The sequence below is a fragment of the Mustela nigripes genome, chromosome 3 (genome assembly GCF_022355385.1).
Source record: "Mustela nigripes isolate SB6536 chromosome 3, MUSNIG.SB6536, whole genome shotgun sequence".
In the NCBI taxonomy this organism is placed as follows: domain Eukaryota; kingdom Metazoa; phylum Chordata; class Mammalia; order Carnivora; family Mustelidae; genus Mustela; species Mustela nigripes.
In genome coordinates this window covers 75,430,479-75,446,674 of record NC_081559.1, presented here as the reverse complement: position 1 = coordinate 75,446,674, position 16,196 = coordinate 75,430,479, and the positions used below count along the sequence as shown (strand labels likewise).

General features: G+C 36.2%; 2 protein-coding genes across 4 annotated transcripts in view; one reads left to right on the top strand and one right to left on the bottom strand.

Annotated features, from left to right (window-relative positions):
- Positions 1-349: 349 nt before the first annotated feature.
- The window catches only part of UBE2E3 (ubiquitin conjugating enzyme E2 E3), a 468,762-nt gene continuing 452,915 nt past the window's right edge, over positions 350-16,196 (bottom strand). For all 3 annotated transcript variants that reach the window (XM_059394277.1, XM_059394279.1, XM_059394278.1), the window contains 3 exons: positions 7,448-7,580; positions 2,174-2,321; positions 350-982 (listed from right to left, as the gene is read on the bottom strand). In XM_059394277.1, the coding sequence (XP_059250260.1) occupies positions 885-982; positions 2,174-2,321; positions 7,448-7,580 (379 nt within the window). In that variant the 3' untranslated portion in view covers positions 350-884. The remainder of the gene's footprint in view (positions 983-2,173; positions 2,322-7,447; positions 7,581-16,196) is intronic.
- Positions 2,812-3,703, top strand: LOC132013877 (large ribosomal subunit protein mL48-like). Its single transcript, XM_059394276.1, has one exon. It carries the CDS (start codon positions 2,892-2,894, stop codon positions 3,531-3,533), a length of 642 nt encoding a protein of 213 aa, XP_059250259.1. The 5' UTR covers positions 2,812-2,891; the 3' UTR covers positions 3,534-3,703.

Sequence of the window (16,196 nt, the reverse complement as noted above, 5' to 3'; positions counted from 1 at the left end):
ACTTGGGAAACAAAATGTTCCATAAGTTAATACCAGATTCCTGAGTGAGTCACAATTTACATTATCTTTTGCTTAACTATCATGGAAGTAGAGCATTGTGTGTTTTGAGATCAATGATTTAAAATCCAGTTTTACATATTTAAGCTCATTATATGCTCTCATTAGTAAGTACTTCAAGGAAAAAAAACTACACATTTAACAAGATTTCAAATGTTTTCACTTTAACAATTCCTTTATTTGTACTGGTCCTTAGTAGTCAATCTTCATATCCGCATTTTTGTTTCATCAACAATCATCTCAGACACACCTAACAAGATTGACTTAAAATATTACGACAGGAAACTATGCCTTCAGGAGCATGTTTATTGTGTTTGAGATGATACATCAGGTGCTCTCTGAGCTACAAAGGGTAAAAGGAAATCCTCTCATTACAAACTGACAAAGGTAAAAGGTAAAACATTTTTCACAACAGCATGAACCACATACTCAGAAATAGATCTGGGTTTAATACAAATGACATAATTCCTAGTCATCTACGGCTACTTTTATAACTTCATACAGATAATGAATTAGGCTAAAATGCACTATAATATTTGGTAGACTTCAGGACCAGTATCCTTAGTACATCACAAAATACATTTTGATATCCCAAAGAAGCAAGACTTGCAAGTAGGCGTTTTAAACATAACTAATCTACAGCTACAAAGTTCTACTCTTGATAGCATTTACCTTTTTTGGGAGTCTCCCAGTCTCCAAAGGATAAAAGCAGAGAGTAGAATCAGTATAACATATACACAGAAGTCCGTATTGTAAAGGCTATAAAGATTTGCAGCACAGTGGGAAGGGGCCCTCTGCTCCTTCACACCGCATACAAATTCTGTGAATTATGTGGCGTATCTCTTGGTCCACTGTCTGGCTATCCTGTCATGTTCTGCTCTGTTGGTCAAATACTGAGTGGCTATGCTTCCAACCAGAGGATCCGCTGGAAAAATAGAAAGAACAGTAAGAGATATTACACAGTGTCTTATTACAGTTTTAATACTCTATTAAATTAAAACACTAATTTTTCAGCAGCATCTTTTTATATAATGGCTAAATTTTCAAGATTAAAATGCTTTAAATAACACAAGCATCTGTATATTTTAATATTCAAATTAGAAAAGCCCTTTTAACTAAAAAATACATGCTGACTTAATAAACTTGATTTTTTAAATACTACTACTCTGCATTTTATTCAGCAATGGAAGTGTGGCTGGTGATTATATTTCTACCTTCTTCTGGATGTTTAAAAATGTGATTTTTAAATAAAAATGCAAATCTTACAATATAGTTTATAGCATTTCTATCTAGATAGTATGCACATTCACAAGCATTTAAAATATTATTAAGCATATGTACTTTCCTTCAGTGCCTTGCTCTTTCCCTATCAGTTCACTTAGAGCTGCCTCACCCTTTTTAATTCTCTTGGGCATAGGTAAAACTGCTGGGCTTACAATAAAAGTAAAAGACTTTGGTGATTAGTTCAATATGTAGAAAAAGTAATTCAACTTTTTAAAAAATGACCACTTAGTAAGATAACATATGTAAAATCCCAGGCTTAAACATCACTCTTTCAAGTCAACTACACATGTTAATATGTGGTAATTAAGCATTTCTTGAAAATGTTAGAACTATTTTATTAATGACTTTATCTGAGTTAATACAATCATAATCTAGTTCAACACATCAACTATCACTTTAATATCCACTATTACTACTTATAAAACCTAACTATAATCCAAGAAAGAAGGGAAAACAAGAAGCCATACATTAATTACTAAGTAAGCAGTTGCTTTAGAGCACACGACAGCATGGAAGGAGCTAGAAAAGGAGGCACTGGTGCCAGTCACGGCTTTCTTCACATCAAACAGGGTTTGTACCACTACATAATTTAGAAAATAGTCCATCAACGACAGAAAGAAAGTAATTATAGGTAGCATGCCATTAATAAAATAAACAAAGTTACTGTGAAACTTTTGGTCTATTCTAAATGAAATGGCTTTGATAATTTCCTTGCAAAATGATTTATGCTTATCTTTCCACCAACAGCATTTACTTCCTCAAATCCATAGTTAAGGCAAGAACACAATGGTTTCTGTAGCTCCACTGCGTGTGTTAATAAAGGTTTGCTTACCAGGGTTGCAATCTGTCAAAAGAGAACAAATCGACAGCAAAACCTTTGAAATAGTCAAAGCAGGACTCCAGTTGTCTTTAAGGATGTCCAGACAGATGACTCCCTGACTGTTGATGTTGCAGTGATAGATTCTGGTGCGGAAAGTAACCTAAGGGCAATTCCATTAAAAACAAAGAAAAGGAAGGCTTTATTACCAACTAAAACTCTCATCAGCAAAAGTAAAGTATAGAGTATACATCATAGACGCTAAATAGAAAATAATTTACTGAAGAGCTAATAAATATCAGATTTAACTAATATCAAAAGTAAATGATTTTAGGGGCGCCTGGGTGGCTCAGTTGGCTAAGCGACTGCCTTCAGCTCAGGTCATGATCCTGGAGTCCCCAGCTCAAGTCACCCATCATCAGGCTCCCTGCTCAGCAGGGAGTCTGCTTCTCCTGCTGACCTCTCTCCTCTCATGCTCTCTCTCTCTCTCATTCTCTCTGTCTCACTCTCAAAGAAATAAATAAAATCTTAAAAAAAAAAAAAAAAGTAAAAGATTTTATTTGGGACGCCTGGGTTAAGCATCCAACTCGATCTCAGCTCACGTCTTAATCTCAGGGTAGTGAGTTCAAGCCCCACACTGAGCGTGGAGCCTAGTCTAAAAAGAAAAAATAGGCCCGGGGATCGCTGCAGGTTGGGCAGGGTTTCAGCTTACAGTTAGCGACCGCAACAGCAGATGATGAACGGAGCTCTGGGAAAGATGCTGTGTCTGAGGAACGATATCATTTTTAAGCAAGCCTTTTCTCTCTTAAGGGTCAGAACTTCAGGAGAAAATCCCATCAGTTCTGCAGGTGGCATTCTGCTGAGTACCAGTCGGCACTACAAGACAAGGCCTATCCATGGCATTGGAAGATACAAGCACCTAGTGAAACCAAAGGAGCCCAAGAAGAAGAGGGCAAAAGTGGAAGTGAGACCCATTAATTTGGGGGCAGATTATGAATATGGGGTTTTAAACATTCACCTGACTGCATACAACATGGCTGTGGTGGAGAGTTATGCCCAATATGCTCACAACCTCTGTAACCATCTATCCATTAAAGTTGAGAAAAGTTACTCTATGCCCACCAAAACCATGGAGGTGTTGCGGCTACAGGACCAAGGCAGCAAAATGCTCCCGGACTCAGTTCTCACCACCCATGAGCGAGTGGTTCAGATCAGCGGTTTGAGTGCTACATTTGCAGAGATTTTCTTGGAAATAATCCAAAGCAATCTTCCCGAAGGAGTGAGATTATCAGTGAAGGAGCACACTGAAGAAGACTTCAAGGGAAGGTTCAAAACTCAGCCAGAGCTGGAAGAACTATTGGCCAAGTTGAACTAGCTCACTGCAAACTCTCATGTCAGGACTCGTGATATTGAGTGGTCAAAGTTAAGCAGAAGACCCTGACTTTTAGCTATCATAACTACCCGTCCCCATTAGCCAGGAATGCCTCCTCTCTGATAAGGAGGAGTGCTTGCCAACTCTCACCACTTTCCTTTGGGCCAACCTAAGACATTCTCCATCTAATAAAAATCTACAGCTGAAAATAAATAAATAAATAAATAAATAAATAAATAAAATGAAAAAATGAAAAAGGAAATGGTTTTATTCAGTTCAATTGAGATTTTTTTACCCAGCAGATTAGGTACCATATCAGTTTTACACCAAAGTAAGCAGCTGATTTGGTTGGTTTACTATAAACAAATGACACAAAATAATTTTGTGTATGTATGACCATATATATATATACCATATACACATGCACACATGTGCACGCACAGGTCTGTTTTAGCATCAAAGGTAAGAAAGAACTCAGGAAGAAATTATTTTACCATAAAACAAAAGTTACATTCATTTCTTAGTAGAAAACATCAGTATCAACTCAGCTAATGTCCTGTCACGTATCAGAAAACATTGGACAAGGATTTAGAGGATGGTTGATGAAATCACCAGTCTATTTTTTAGCCTTTTGTTTCTGCAACTGGTTCAGTGCCTTGTTAGACTAAGACAGTAAAATGAAATAAAAGCAAGGTCGTAAGGTAATGAATAAAGGAAACTATTTATCTCTCAGATATATGAAAAAGGGGGTAAATTGTAGGAACAAATACTGGCAAGTTTCAAAACAGTCACAAGGGGTGCCTGGGTGGCTCAGTGGGTTAAAGCCTCTGCCTTCAGCTCAGGTCATGGTCCCAGGATTGTGGGATTGGGCCCTGCATCAGGCTCTCTGCTCAGCGGGGAGGCTGCTTCCTCCTCTCTCTCAGCCTGCCTCTCTGCCTGCCTGTGATCTCTGTCTGTCAGATAAATAAATAAAACCTTTAAAAAAAAAAAACAGTCACAAATACTAATGGGGTGGCTAATTCTTAATTTAGAGTAGCTGAGAAAAAAGAAATAAACAGCTCCTGAGCTCTTGGAACTATCAATGTACTATATGATCTCCCTGGTAGAGTCTAGAAAGAAAATATTAAAAGCCCTCTAAAGGGCGTCTGGGTGGCTCAGTTGGTGAGGTAACTGCCTTAGGCTCAGGTCATGATCCTGGAGTCCTTGAACTGAGTCCTGCATCAGCCTCCCAGTTCCACGGGGAGTCTGCTTCTCCCTCTGACCTTCTCCCCTCTCATGCTCTCTCACTCTCAAATAAATAAATAAAATCTTTTAAAAAAATAAATAAAATTAAAAGCCCTAAAAAGTATATTTCTGATAAGGATGTATAATTAAAAACAAAAAAGAAACCAGTGGTCTAGCAATGGAGAAAAAGGGAAGAATCTGTACCTCCAGAACCTCTGTGTAACAGAGTGGACATGTTACCTTTATAGCTCTTAAAATAAGGCTTGTTGAAGTGAGACCAGCTAAAAATATACAATACATACCAACATTTCAAAGACACAGTACCAAAAAGAGAATGAAACTCTGACATTAATAATATTTTTTCATTGATTTTATGTTCAAAAGGCAATATTTTGGATATACTGGATGTTATTAAAATTAATTTCACTGCTTTTTTCTACCCTTTATAATGTAGCTCATAGAAAATTTAAAATTACACATGTAGCTTGCATTAGATTTCTGTCAGATGCTTCTGCTCTAGAATATGCTCTAGTCAGATGCTTCTGCTCTAGAATAACACGTTTAGATCACCAAGAGCTGACTACTCAACAGACATGCGTGATTTATAAACACAATTAATAATATGAATCCTTTTGGGGCACCTGGGTGGCTCAGCAGGTTAAGCATGTGTCTTTGGCTCTGGTTATGATCCCAGGGTTCTGGGATCAGGTACTGAGTTGGGCTCCCTGCTCAGTAGGGAGTGGTTTCTCCTCCTTCCCCTGCTCACTCTTGGCACGTGCATGCGTGTGCGCTTTCTCTCTCAAATAAATTTTACAAAATCTTAAAAAAATACTTCGAATCCATTCAACTATTAATAGTTGGTGAACGGAAGAGAATTAAATTTTTATTATTCCTCAAGAAGTTCAACACTTTACCTGAACTTCAAGAATAAGCAGAATTGTATAGAAATAATTGCATCTAACATCAAAATAACAGCAGTATTCTTTCCTTCTCACTTGTTCAACCACAGATCTGGATAGTGCTTCATAATACTGTGTCAGATATCTTAGGGAAGAGGAATGATTCATCATGGAAGGATTAGAAAATTAAAATACAAAAAAATTAAATGCTAAATTAAAACATAACCACTATATTAACCAAAACAACTAATAAATCATACATAGAATTACGGTTTGAAAGGTTTATGTTAGTCATTTTCTAATTAACATTAAAAGAGGCCAAGAAAAATAGGAAAGCCTTTTCTTTAACAAATATTCCCTCATAAAAATAATTTTGTAAAAAATAAATCTTGCAAACTTTTTTCTAATTTTGCTACCACATTAAAACCAATTTCAAGAAAAATGAGGCATCTAGAAATAAGTATCACTATTTATCAAAGACAGCTATGATTTTGTTTTCTGTAATACCGGAAACTTAACCAATGAATATAAATTGAGCAGTTAGTGATACACCAGCACTTAACATGCGTCATTCTGAATGTTAATACAATTTGTAGTATTATTCACACGAAGGCTTTGTTCCTTTTATTTGAACTAGCAAGATATACTCTACATACGTGAGCACATTCAATAAGACAATCATTTAAAAATCTTAAATTCTAATGGGATCACATAGTATAATACTCAAAAAATACTGATAACTCTAGTTCACAGCAAAATACCTTTAGGTGATAGGGAACCCTGATGTCTGTACTTTGAGGTAAATACCACTAGGTGGAACTGTTATCTTATTAGATAATGGGAGAAATAATCCCAGGTCTAAAAACAAACAAAAAACCTTAATTTTTACTCTCCAGGCACCCCAACCCAAGCATGCAAGTGAGCACAGGCATTGAATTGCCACGCAGGCATTAAATTGCTACATGTATTCTAAATAGTGTAGGGAACATAAGGAACTATGTTGAAAAGAAAAACATTTCATCATAGTTCAAGGCTTGATAACAACATACTTTTCCCCTGACGTATCAGAAGTCTCTGTAACTAGACCATAATTATGTTTAGGCTTAACATTGGCAGTTTTTACCTGTTGGCTTGACCACTTTATAATGAGAAGTGAGAGGAGGAAACCATCCAGGTAATTGTTATGTTTAAGACTTGAAAAATAATTGCCAGTCATTACAAGGTACAACTCAACCCTTCTGTTATCCATCTAGTTAATATTGCGAGCCAGCTGAGACATAAGCCACCCAGCCACCCTTATTCCCATTACTACATCGTATCTACAGAGGTCACAGAGTAAGCTGATTAAATAATAGTAGTTTCCCTCTTCTTTGCTGTTTTTCTAGTTTTTGCTGATCTGTAAAGATAAGATATAAGCATAAAATTCAAGTAATTTAATTCTTATTTCTGCAAGCTGTCCAACAGGTTTACTTTTTTTTTTTTAACCCCAATGTTTCTCAACAAAGTCCATAGGATATTTTCCCTTATAACATAAATTTAAAATGTACCTGCTTTACTGGTATGCAAAGTGGCATACTTTTATTTACAATTAACAAACCCTCTTCCTGCTGATTATAAAGTTATTTGTATAGGCAGTAATCAATTTCTTTCAGTTTTAAAATTCTTGGTTACATGAGAGCTTCTGTATCAATTCATGAAAAATAATGAAATAAAAATGATTACATCAATACACATTTAACCTCTAGAATTTTGGAAAAGGATAAATATTAAAGAATGGACTTCTAAGGTTCTTACCTTTGGTGGCTTAAATGGATAATCAGATGAAAAAGTGATATCCAGAAAAAACACACCACCTTCATATACAGAACCTGGTGGACCAAGTATAGTTGATCTCCATTCATAAATGTTATCTCCTTTAGGCCCAGCACTATTTAAAAGAAATTAAAAATCAATGTGTATATCCATAAGTAATGAATGTTAACATCTAAAACCAATTAAGTATTAAAAGTAAATTAGCAATTGAGAACAATGAGATAAATGTAAGTCCCAGTGTGTGCATACATATATGTATAAATTATTTGCAAATATTTCAAATTTACAGAAAAACTGCGAGAACAAAGAACACAAGTATAATCTTACCCAGACTGTTCCTGTTAGCATTTGGACCCATCAACTCTTTCATTTTCTCCCTCCCTCCCCTGCTTTCTCTCTATGTACGTATATATATATACATGTGTACACACACACGCACACCCACAGTGCTTTTTTTGAGCCATGTGAGAATAAGCTGAATGAATACATCTGGCCCCCTCCCCATAAATACTTAAGTGTGCACATTCCCTAAATTAACCTCCAATATAATCACAATATAGCTACTTCAGTAAATATATTAATAAAACTTTAACCTATAATCTGCAAAATAATGGCTCTTTAAAAATTTAATTTTCCTCCAGATACAGAATCTACTCTTGTGATCATCTTGTGATCATCTATGTTCTATGTCTTTTGTTTCCTTTAATATGGCACTTTTCCACCTTTGACTTTTATAACAAACATTAACATTTTGGAAGAATACAGTCATCTTCCTCCCTATCACCTCCTTCTTCTTTTAATAGAATGCTCATCTTTTTTGAGTTATCTGGTTTCCTCATAATTAGATGCAGACAGTGCATTCCCGGCCAAATAGTATGTAAGTGATGTGTTCTCAAGCTACCATGGTATTCATTTACCTATCCCTAATTGGTGATGTTAATTTTTATCACCTAGATCAAGTGCTGTCTGATTTTCCTACTGCTTACTATTTTTTCCCTGCAACCAATAAATAACATTTGGATAGACACTTTAAGACCACGCAAACATTGTGCTCTTTATCAAAATTTCTCCCCTAGATTTAACATCCAAGCTATAAAATATAAACTATATATAGTAACAGCATATAAACTATACTGTGATGGTGATAAAATCATGGTTTTTCCAATTTCAGCATTTCTTCTACATTTATCAGCTAGCCCTTGATCCCTCTCATTTCCTATTTGTATGAATCTGTGTATTACTGGTGTGGTTTTCATGGATTTTTTTCCCCCTGATGATTTATATAATTCATTACTATCTTTAACTGTTTTTGATGACAAATTTGGCCAGTGAGAGCCCCTTCCCAATCGCCCCTCTACTCCTGTGACAGGCTGCTGTGATGTTAGGAGTACTTCCTTACTTTCTGCCATAACTAGATGTCCCAGGATTCCAGTCTTGGAATCAGTCATTTCCTCAGAGAGCCCTGGTTCCATTTAGTCTCACACAGGGAATGTTAGAAACCAAAGTCTGCGTGCTAGATGCTATTAAGTCCCAGGTACATTACATTGTGCTTAACAATACATCATTTCACTTATAAAATTCAAAACAAGAGAAATAATTCAAAAATAATCTAACCTCACAATTATTTGCTGGTTAGGCACATCCACTGTTCCTTAAATTCTCTTCCAATTTACCCTCAGACTTCCTTTCTTCCCTAATCTTTGCCATCATGAATTATCTTGACTTTCTGAACTAACGTATAATACATATACAGCATTTCCTCTTTAAAAGTAACCACCAGGGCGCCTGGGTGGCTCAGTGGGTTAAGCCGCTGCCTTCGGCTCAGGTCATGATCTCGGGGTCCTGGGATCGAGTCCCGCATCGGGCTCTCTGCTCAGCAGGAGCCTGCTTCCTCCTCTCTCTCTCTCTGCCTGCCTCTCTGCCTACTTGTGATCTCTCTCTGTAGAATAAATGAATAAAATCTTTAAAAAAAAAATTAAAAAAAAAAAAAAAAAAAAGTAACCACCAGTTTAGAAATTCACCTGCATGTTTAATTTAAAATAAGTGTAAACAGCATTGATAAATCACCCACATTAATCATAACAGGACTTTCAAGTATAGTTACAATAATTTGACTGTATCTTATTAATTCTGTAAAATAAGCTGAGAATTGTAAACATGATGGTAAGTGATACTATCAATAATCAAATGTGTGCTCTGAAAAAATAGTTCATACAGAAAGGATGTAGAAAACTTGATGGTATAATCAAAATGTTTACAGCGTGTTTTAAAGACCTATCTTTAAGGTACTTAAATAAAACCCTTACTATTTTGGAATATTTAGGGAAAAACATTTTTCAAAATAAATACTGTTTTATATGTTTCAAGTATACACAGAAACAAACTAATTACAATAATGGCTCACTGTTCTGTCATCATTTGAGAATCAGGTATATTCCCTAAGTGAATTTTTACTGTACTAAAAACATCAAACTGAGTCCTAATTTTGTAAACAAACAAAAAAGGTTTAACCTGATTCAAAAGCATTTTCCTTTCCAAGTTAATTTTTCCCTTGGTGACTTAAGGTAATCATTATATGATTAAATTATAGTGTCAAAGACATCTATGGTGTGGCTGTCTTACTAAAATGATTCTAAACTACATGTGCCACCCAGTGGTGGTGGTAGTAGTAACAACAACATTAGTTAAGGTTTAGCCCATCTTTATTACACGCCAGGCATTGTTCAAAGCATCATAGTGTATACCTCATTTAATTCTTCTTAAAAATCCATGAAGTAGGTACTATTAGTACATTCCTATTTTTAGATGAGGAAACAAAGGTTCAGAGAGTTAAATAATTTTCCATGTGTCCCATGGCCAGAAAATGACTCAGACAGAACTTAGACAAAGTCTGTGAACTAGTCTGTATTGTCCTCAATGGTTTGCTATATTTCCTCTTATTAATGTCAGTGCTACTACACCTAATTTAATCTCCAAATTCTGCTGATACTTACTTGTGTAAGAATCCAAGGGGTGCTGTTATCCAAACAAAACAAAACAAAAACCCCAAAACAAACTTCCTCAGTAATATTAGTTCTCAGTAGAACTATGCTATGCTTCAGGGCATACATTCAAATTTAGTTGGGTTTTACTATATTTTAATGAATCACAGAATTTCAGACTGAAAAGAATCTGGTAGAAGCCAACCCCACCCCCATCCCTGCCCCTTATACTTGAAAAAGCCAAAGCAGAGAAAGCAAATGATCAATCTTAAATCCCTTCTGCCAGCTGGCAGAACTGGGATTCCTAAACCAAATTCGTACTCGTTCTTAAGTTTGCTTTCTTCTCACTTATGCTGTTTTGCCATAGGACAAAGGATATGTTTATTATAGCAGAATATTAAATGTGACTTTCCTTTTCGTCTTAGGGGAGACTGAGCAAGGCAGAAGCTTGTGGCAGTATGATTCTTTTACTGTTCCAAGAATACTAAGCCTAGAGTGAGTGACAGCTAAAATCCAGCCCTTGTTTTAAGCTGCTTTGTTTAGAGTAAGGAGCCCTTTTTCTTCCCACAAAGGTGCCATCTGCAAATCAAGACATTCTTGGTGGTGGGGAAAGGGGGTAAGATGTTGGATGCAGAAGTTGTTTCCAATCAAATTCAAGCAAAGGATTTTACAGGCTAGCATCTGATCTGCCACTGAGGCTTCACAGCTGAGTAGAAAATGAGTGATAAATGCTAACAATCTCAAGACATGTACTATTTATACCTTCTCACTGGTTCACCTTCTTTCTCTTTTACACAAGCAATGTAGCATGCTTGTGTAAAAGCATGTTCCACATGCCATCCTAGATCATTTGTTTTTCCCTCTCTGGTGAATCATGTTCAGAAAAATATCACAATACTATTTTCCCAACCTTTTTAAAAAAAAAATCAAACATCTATTACTCTATGCCTTCCAGGTCCCATCTCAGTGATCTCCTAGCAGGCTTTTACTCCCCTTCACTATACTGAAACAGCATTCATCAAAGGTCACCAATGACCTCACAGGAGACCCAATGCTTATTTCTCAATCTTCATCTTCTTTGGCCCAACAACATTAGACACAGTTGATCACTTTTTCCTCCTTGATATAACTTGTCTGTTTTGTTCCTAGAATAACATACTTGCTGGTTTTCCTCCTAACTTTTCTGGTCCTTCCTTCTCAACCACTAAGTACAGCTCCTTAACTCCCTAACCTAACAATACAGCCAGTCCTTGAGAACTCAGTGCTTGGACCTCTTCTCTGTTGTACTCACAACCCTTCTTTTGCTGACCTCATGACGTTTTATGGCTTCCAACAGCACCAGAAGGCTCTCAATTCCCAAATCTCCTATCTCCAGACCAGATTTTTTTATCCTGAGTTCCAGAGCTATACATCTAAATGCTTACTAAACAGTTTTTATTTTGAAATCTAATATTTCAAAACCTATTTATTTTGAAAAGTGCCTCATTTTTAACATGTCCCAAACTAAGTTCCTGGACTCCTCATATAATCTTCCCTGTTTCAGTTAATGCCAACTCCATTCTTCTAGTTCCTCAGAACAAACACAAAGACCTAGCTTTGATAACAATCTTCCCACATCCAGTATCTTGACAAATTCTGCTGATTTTATCTCCAAAATAAACTCAAAAATACTGCTTCTCCCTACTCCTACCATCTCGACCTTAATTAAAAACACTAGAATCCTCTCCTGGTTAGTTACAATAGCTCTCTGCTTCCACTTTTGGCCCTATTTCCACCGTGGTAGTCTATTTGCAAACGACAATTAGGCAAAGCAATAGTTAGTAAATCAGATCATATAAGTCTGGTCAAAACTTTCCAAAGGCTTATTACCCTATCCTGTGTTCAAGTCAAAGCCTTATGAGACTCACAATGCAATGTTGAGACCCAACAATCTGTTGCCACCACCACTACCATATCCTTCTTGTCTGCTCCTCTCTTCCTTGTTCAACTGGCTGTAGCAACCTGTTTCTCCAACACACAGTGTACATTTCCACTGCAGGGCTTCTGCAGGGATAAAGCTCTGCCTGGAATGTTTTTCTTCGCGATTGTAACACGGTTTGGGTTCATCACCTTCTGCAGGTCTTGACAAAAAAGTCACCTTTTCAGTGAGGCCTTTCTTGGACACTCTATCTAAAAATGTCACACATGAGCTCCACACATTTTATGTATTCCTTTCAATGTTTTTCTCCATATTACTTATCACTCTCTAACATATTATATAGTTCACCCATTTATCTTACTTATCATCTGTCTGTCTCACTAGAATGTAAGCTTCAAGAGGTTATAAGATATAGATTGGGCTCTACAACTTACAGTGGATTGTGCTTTTTATGCCCTGAAAGTTAAAAAAGTATTTGAGTAACTCAAAGTGACAGAAGAGCTGCGGGACCTGCCCAAGATGAGAAGAAAGGGAGATGCCATAGAGGCAATTTAATAGCAGGGGAAAGGAAAGGAAAGGAGGGGGATGGAAGGGGAAGGGAATGTTTTCTTATATTACCTTCATAAAGAGTTCATTTACTTAATTTACTTCATCAATACAGCAAAAGTAAAATTTATTCCAGTTCTAAGTCAAGTTATGGGAAAACAGAGACAAAACTAACAGGGGCTTTGTTTACTGAAACCTCACTGTGCACAAATGTTAAAAAAAAAAAAAAATCTATTATTAAGTTCCATAATTGAGGACACAATTTTTGGTTTAAATGCTATTAAGAAAGTGACAAGTAGCTTTATTCTATTGTTTTTTGTCCTACAAACATTCATCCCTTCTTTTAAATACCATGTTTCCTATAAGCTATTATTGTATGTTCTACACAAAACAACAAAAGTAAAAAGCAGGTAAAAAGCTTAGATAGCAACAAACTTAACCTAAAAATTTTCTGTTACTAGTTGCTCTTATTGTTAACCAGTGACATAACTTTAAACATTAGCAGCATGCGGACTCATATCTTAGCAAAATCCATTTTCTCATTGCTTGAATATTAATCCAACAATTACGATCACTTCAAGGGTCATTAACACTATCCTTTTCCAGCACTGGAGTGATTCTCAATACAAGGTTTCAAGTGCTCAATTTAATAATTGGTTCATTCTATAAATAAGCACTTGTTTAAACAATGCTTTTACACACACAACTTTTTAGTCCCCCACCAAGATAAATGCAAAGATTTATACTAAAATTCTACGGGTTTTTTATCCTTGTGGAAAAAACTTTTATCTTAAAATGAGATAAACTAAGTTCAAAGAGAAAAGGACATAACAACAACTTAAGTCAAGACTTGACATAACTGTGAAAATTGTGGTATAATGCTGTGCTCCTTTTAAAATCATTAGTGTTAAAATGAATATTCCTAAGTATATTGCATATGTGTGAATATATACAATGTAGGATGCATTTGAAATTAAAAAAAATAAATAAATAAACTAACACAAAGTTCTTATTGAAGCATGGGTTACACAATGGAAGAGCCTGAATTAAGATGCTATAGTGATTTAACTTCGATAGGACTTATCCACCCCTCCCTGAGTTTTAACATACTAATACAAAACCTATTAAAAATACCAATAGAACAAAAAAAGAGAACTAAATACAGGCAGAGATACTTTATCTACGTTTATGGGTAAGATAACTCAAGTGTTAAGATGTCAGTTCCTCCCAGCTTCCTGTATAGGTTCAGTACAATCCTAGTCAAAATCCCACCAAGTTAGTTTGTGGCTAGCAGCAAACTGATTACGAAGTTCATATGGATAGGCAAAAGAATAGCTGACACAATACTGAAGGAGAATCAAGCCAGACACTACCCAACAACTCTAAGACTTAGTATAAAAGCAACAGTAATCAAGTCAGTGTGGTATTGACAAAAGAACAGAAAAACAGATCAATGGAACAGAATAGAAAGCCCAGAAATAGACCCACATAGATAAAGTCAAGTAACCTTTGACAAAGGAGCAAAGGAAAGAGAATGGAGCAAAGATAAAGACAGTCTCAAAAAATGGTGCTGAAACAACCAGACATCCTCATGTAAAAAAATAAAAGTTAGAGACCTTTTATCTACCACAAATATTAACTCAAAATGGATCACGGAACTACTATAAAATGCAAAACTTTAAGAACTCCTAGAAGAGAACATAAGAAAAAACCTATATGAGTTTGGGTATGGCAGTGAATTTTTAGCTAAAACAGCAAAGACACAGTCTATTAAAAAAAATTGATAAGCTGGACTACATTAAAATTAATGTAAAAGACAATGTCAAGAGAATGAAAGAGAAGTCACTATAACTATCCCAGCTTCACAGATAAGAAAACCAAAGCTCACTACAGCTAAGCAGCTTCCCCTAAAGTCTTCTGGCTAGGAGGAGGAAGGCAGATGATTCTATCCAAAGAGGGATGAAAGGATGAATGTTTTAGGGCAAAAAACAACAGAATAAAGCTACTTCTCATCAACAGTGATTCTGGACAGAATATAAGCCTAACTACATCAATGTATTTCCTTCCAGACTTCAGGCCATTTGTTTTAGGTAACCAAGTGCTATTCCTAAGTGCTTTGGAAACAGTCATAGCTCTTTAGTTTGAATGTAATTAGGAGTTCACGACTTATTAGGGAGAGATACAAGACAATGGGAGAGGGGAGATGGTTCAGGAAACAATACAAGGAAATAATTCTACTAACTAAAGAGAGACCAAGCTATCTGCTACCAGATCACAATTATTTTATCTTCCTACTACTCCCCTCCCCCAGAATGACTTCTTTCCAGTAAATGACTTCTCTCCAGTAAATATAAGACCTGTGAAGTCTGCTGGAAAATGATGGTATTTATTGCTTATTAATCCATACTGTACCTTGTGCTGCATATGAATTCACTCTGAATCTGAAAAATGCATTTGAGCTTTTACGATATGCAAACTACAGTACTTTGCATACTTTCCGCAGTAGATTCAATGGAAAAAATAGAAATAAATTCATTCATTCACTAAAGATTTAACTGTCTGCTCTTTTGTGCTGGGCTCCTATGCTGGAAACTAAAGATATAATGGCCATTGCCTTCAGGGAGATTACCATCTAGTGGGGGATATAAATATTATTCAAATATAAGTGTACACACAAAAAAAGCAAAACAGAAAATTTGCTACAAAGGAGGGTTATACCTTGCTCAGTGCCAGGGGAAGTGACCTAGTTAGGAAGATCAGGGAAGTTTCACAAAGGAAGCAATGCTTGAGATGTTATTTGAAACACCCAATAGAGTTAACTAGGAGAAGGTAAAAGGGAAGAGCTGGGAAAGACTAAATAGGATATGCAAATGCCTTGAGGGAGTAAGGAGCAAGGTGGTGTAGCAGGGACTAGAAATAAAGCCAATGTGGCAGGAACAAAGAGAACAAAGGGAGAGTGCACTAGGAGATAAGGAAAGAGGGAAATAGTAATGGATGTCCATGCAGGACCTTGTCGGGCTATATTAAAAATATTTGGCTTCATTCTAAAAGCAACAGAAAGTCAGTAAACAATTTAAGCATGGGGGGGGTGTCATACAATATTTACAGTTTATTTACAGTTTGAAAGCTTCCTCAGATTGCTGTGTGGAGAATGGTCTGGAAGAGGACCAGAGGGGCTGTGGGTGGACTACTGTGGCAATCCAGGGGAAGATGGTAGGCTAGACTAAGGCAGTATTAGGGGCAAACAGAAGAGGATGGATTTGAGAGGGATACAGGAGGTAAAAAT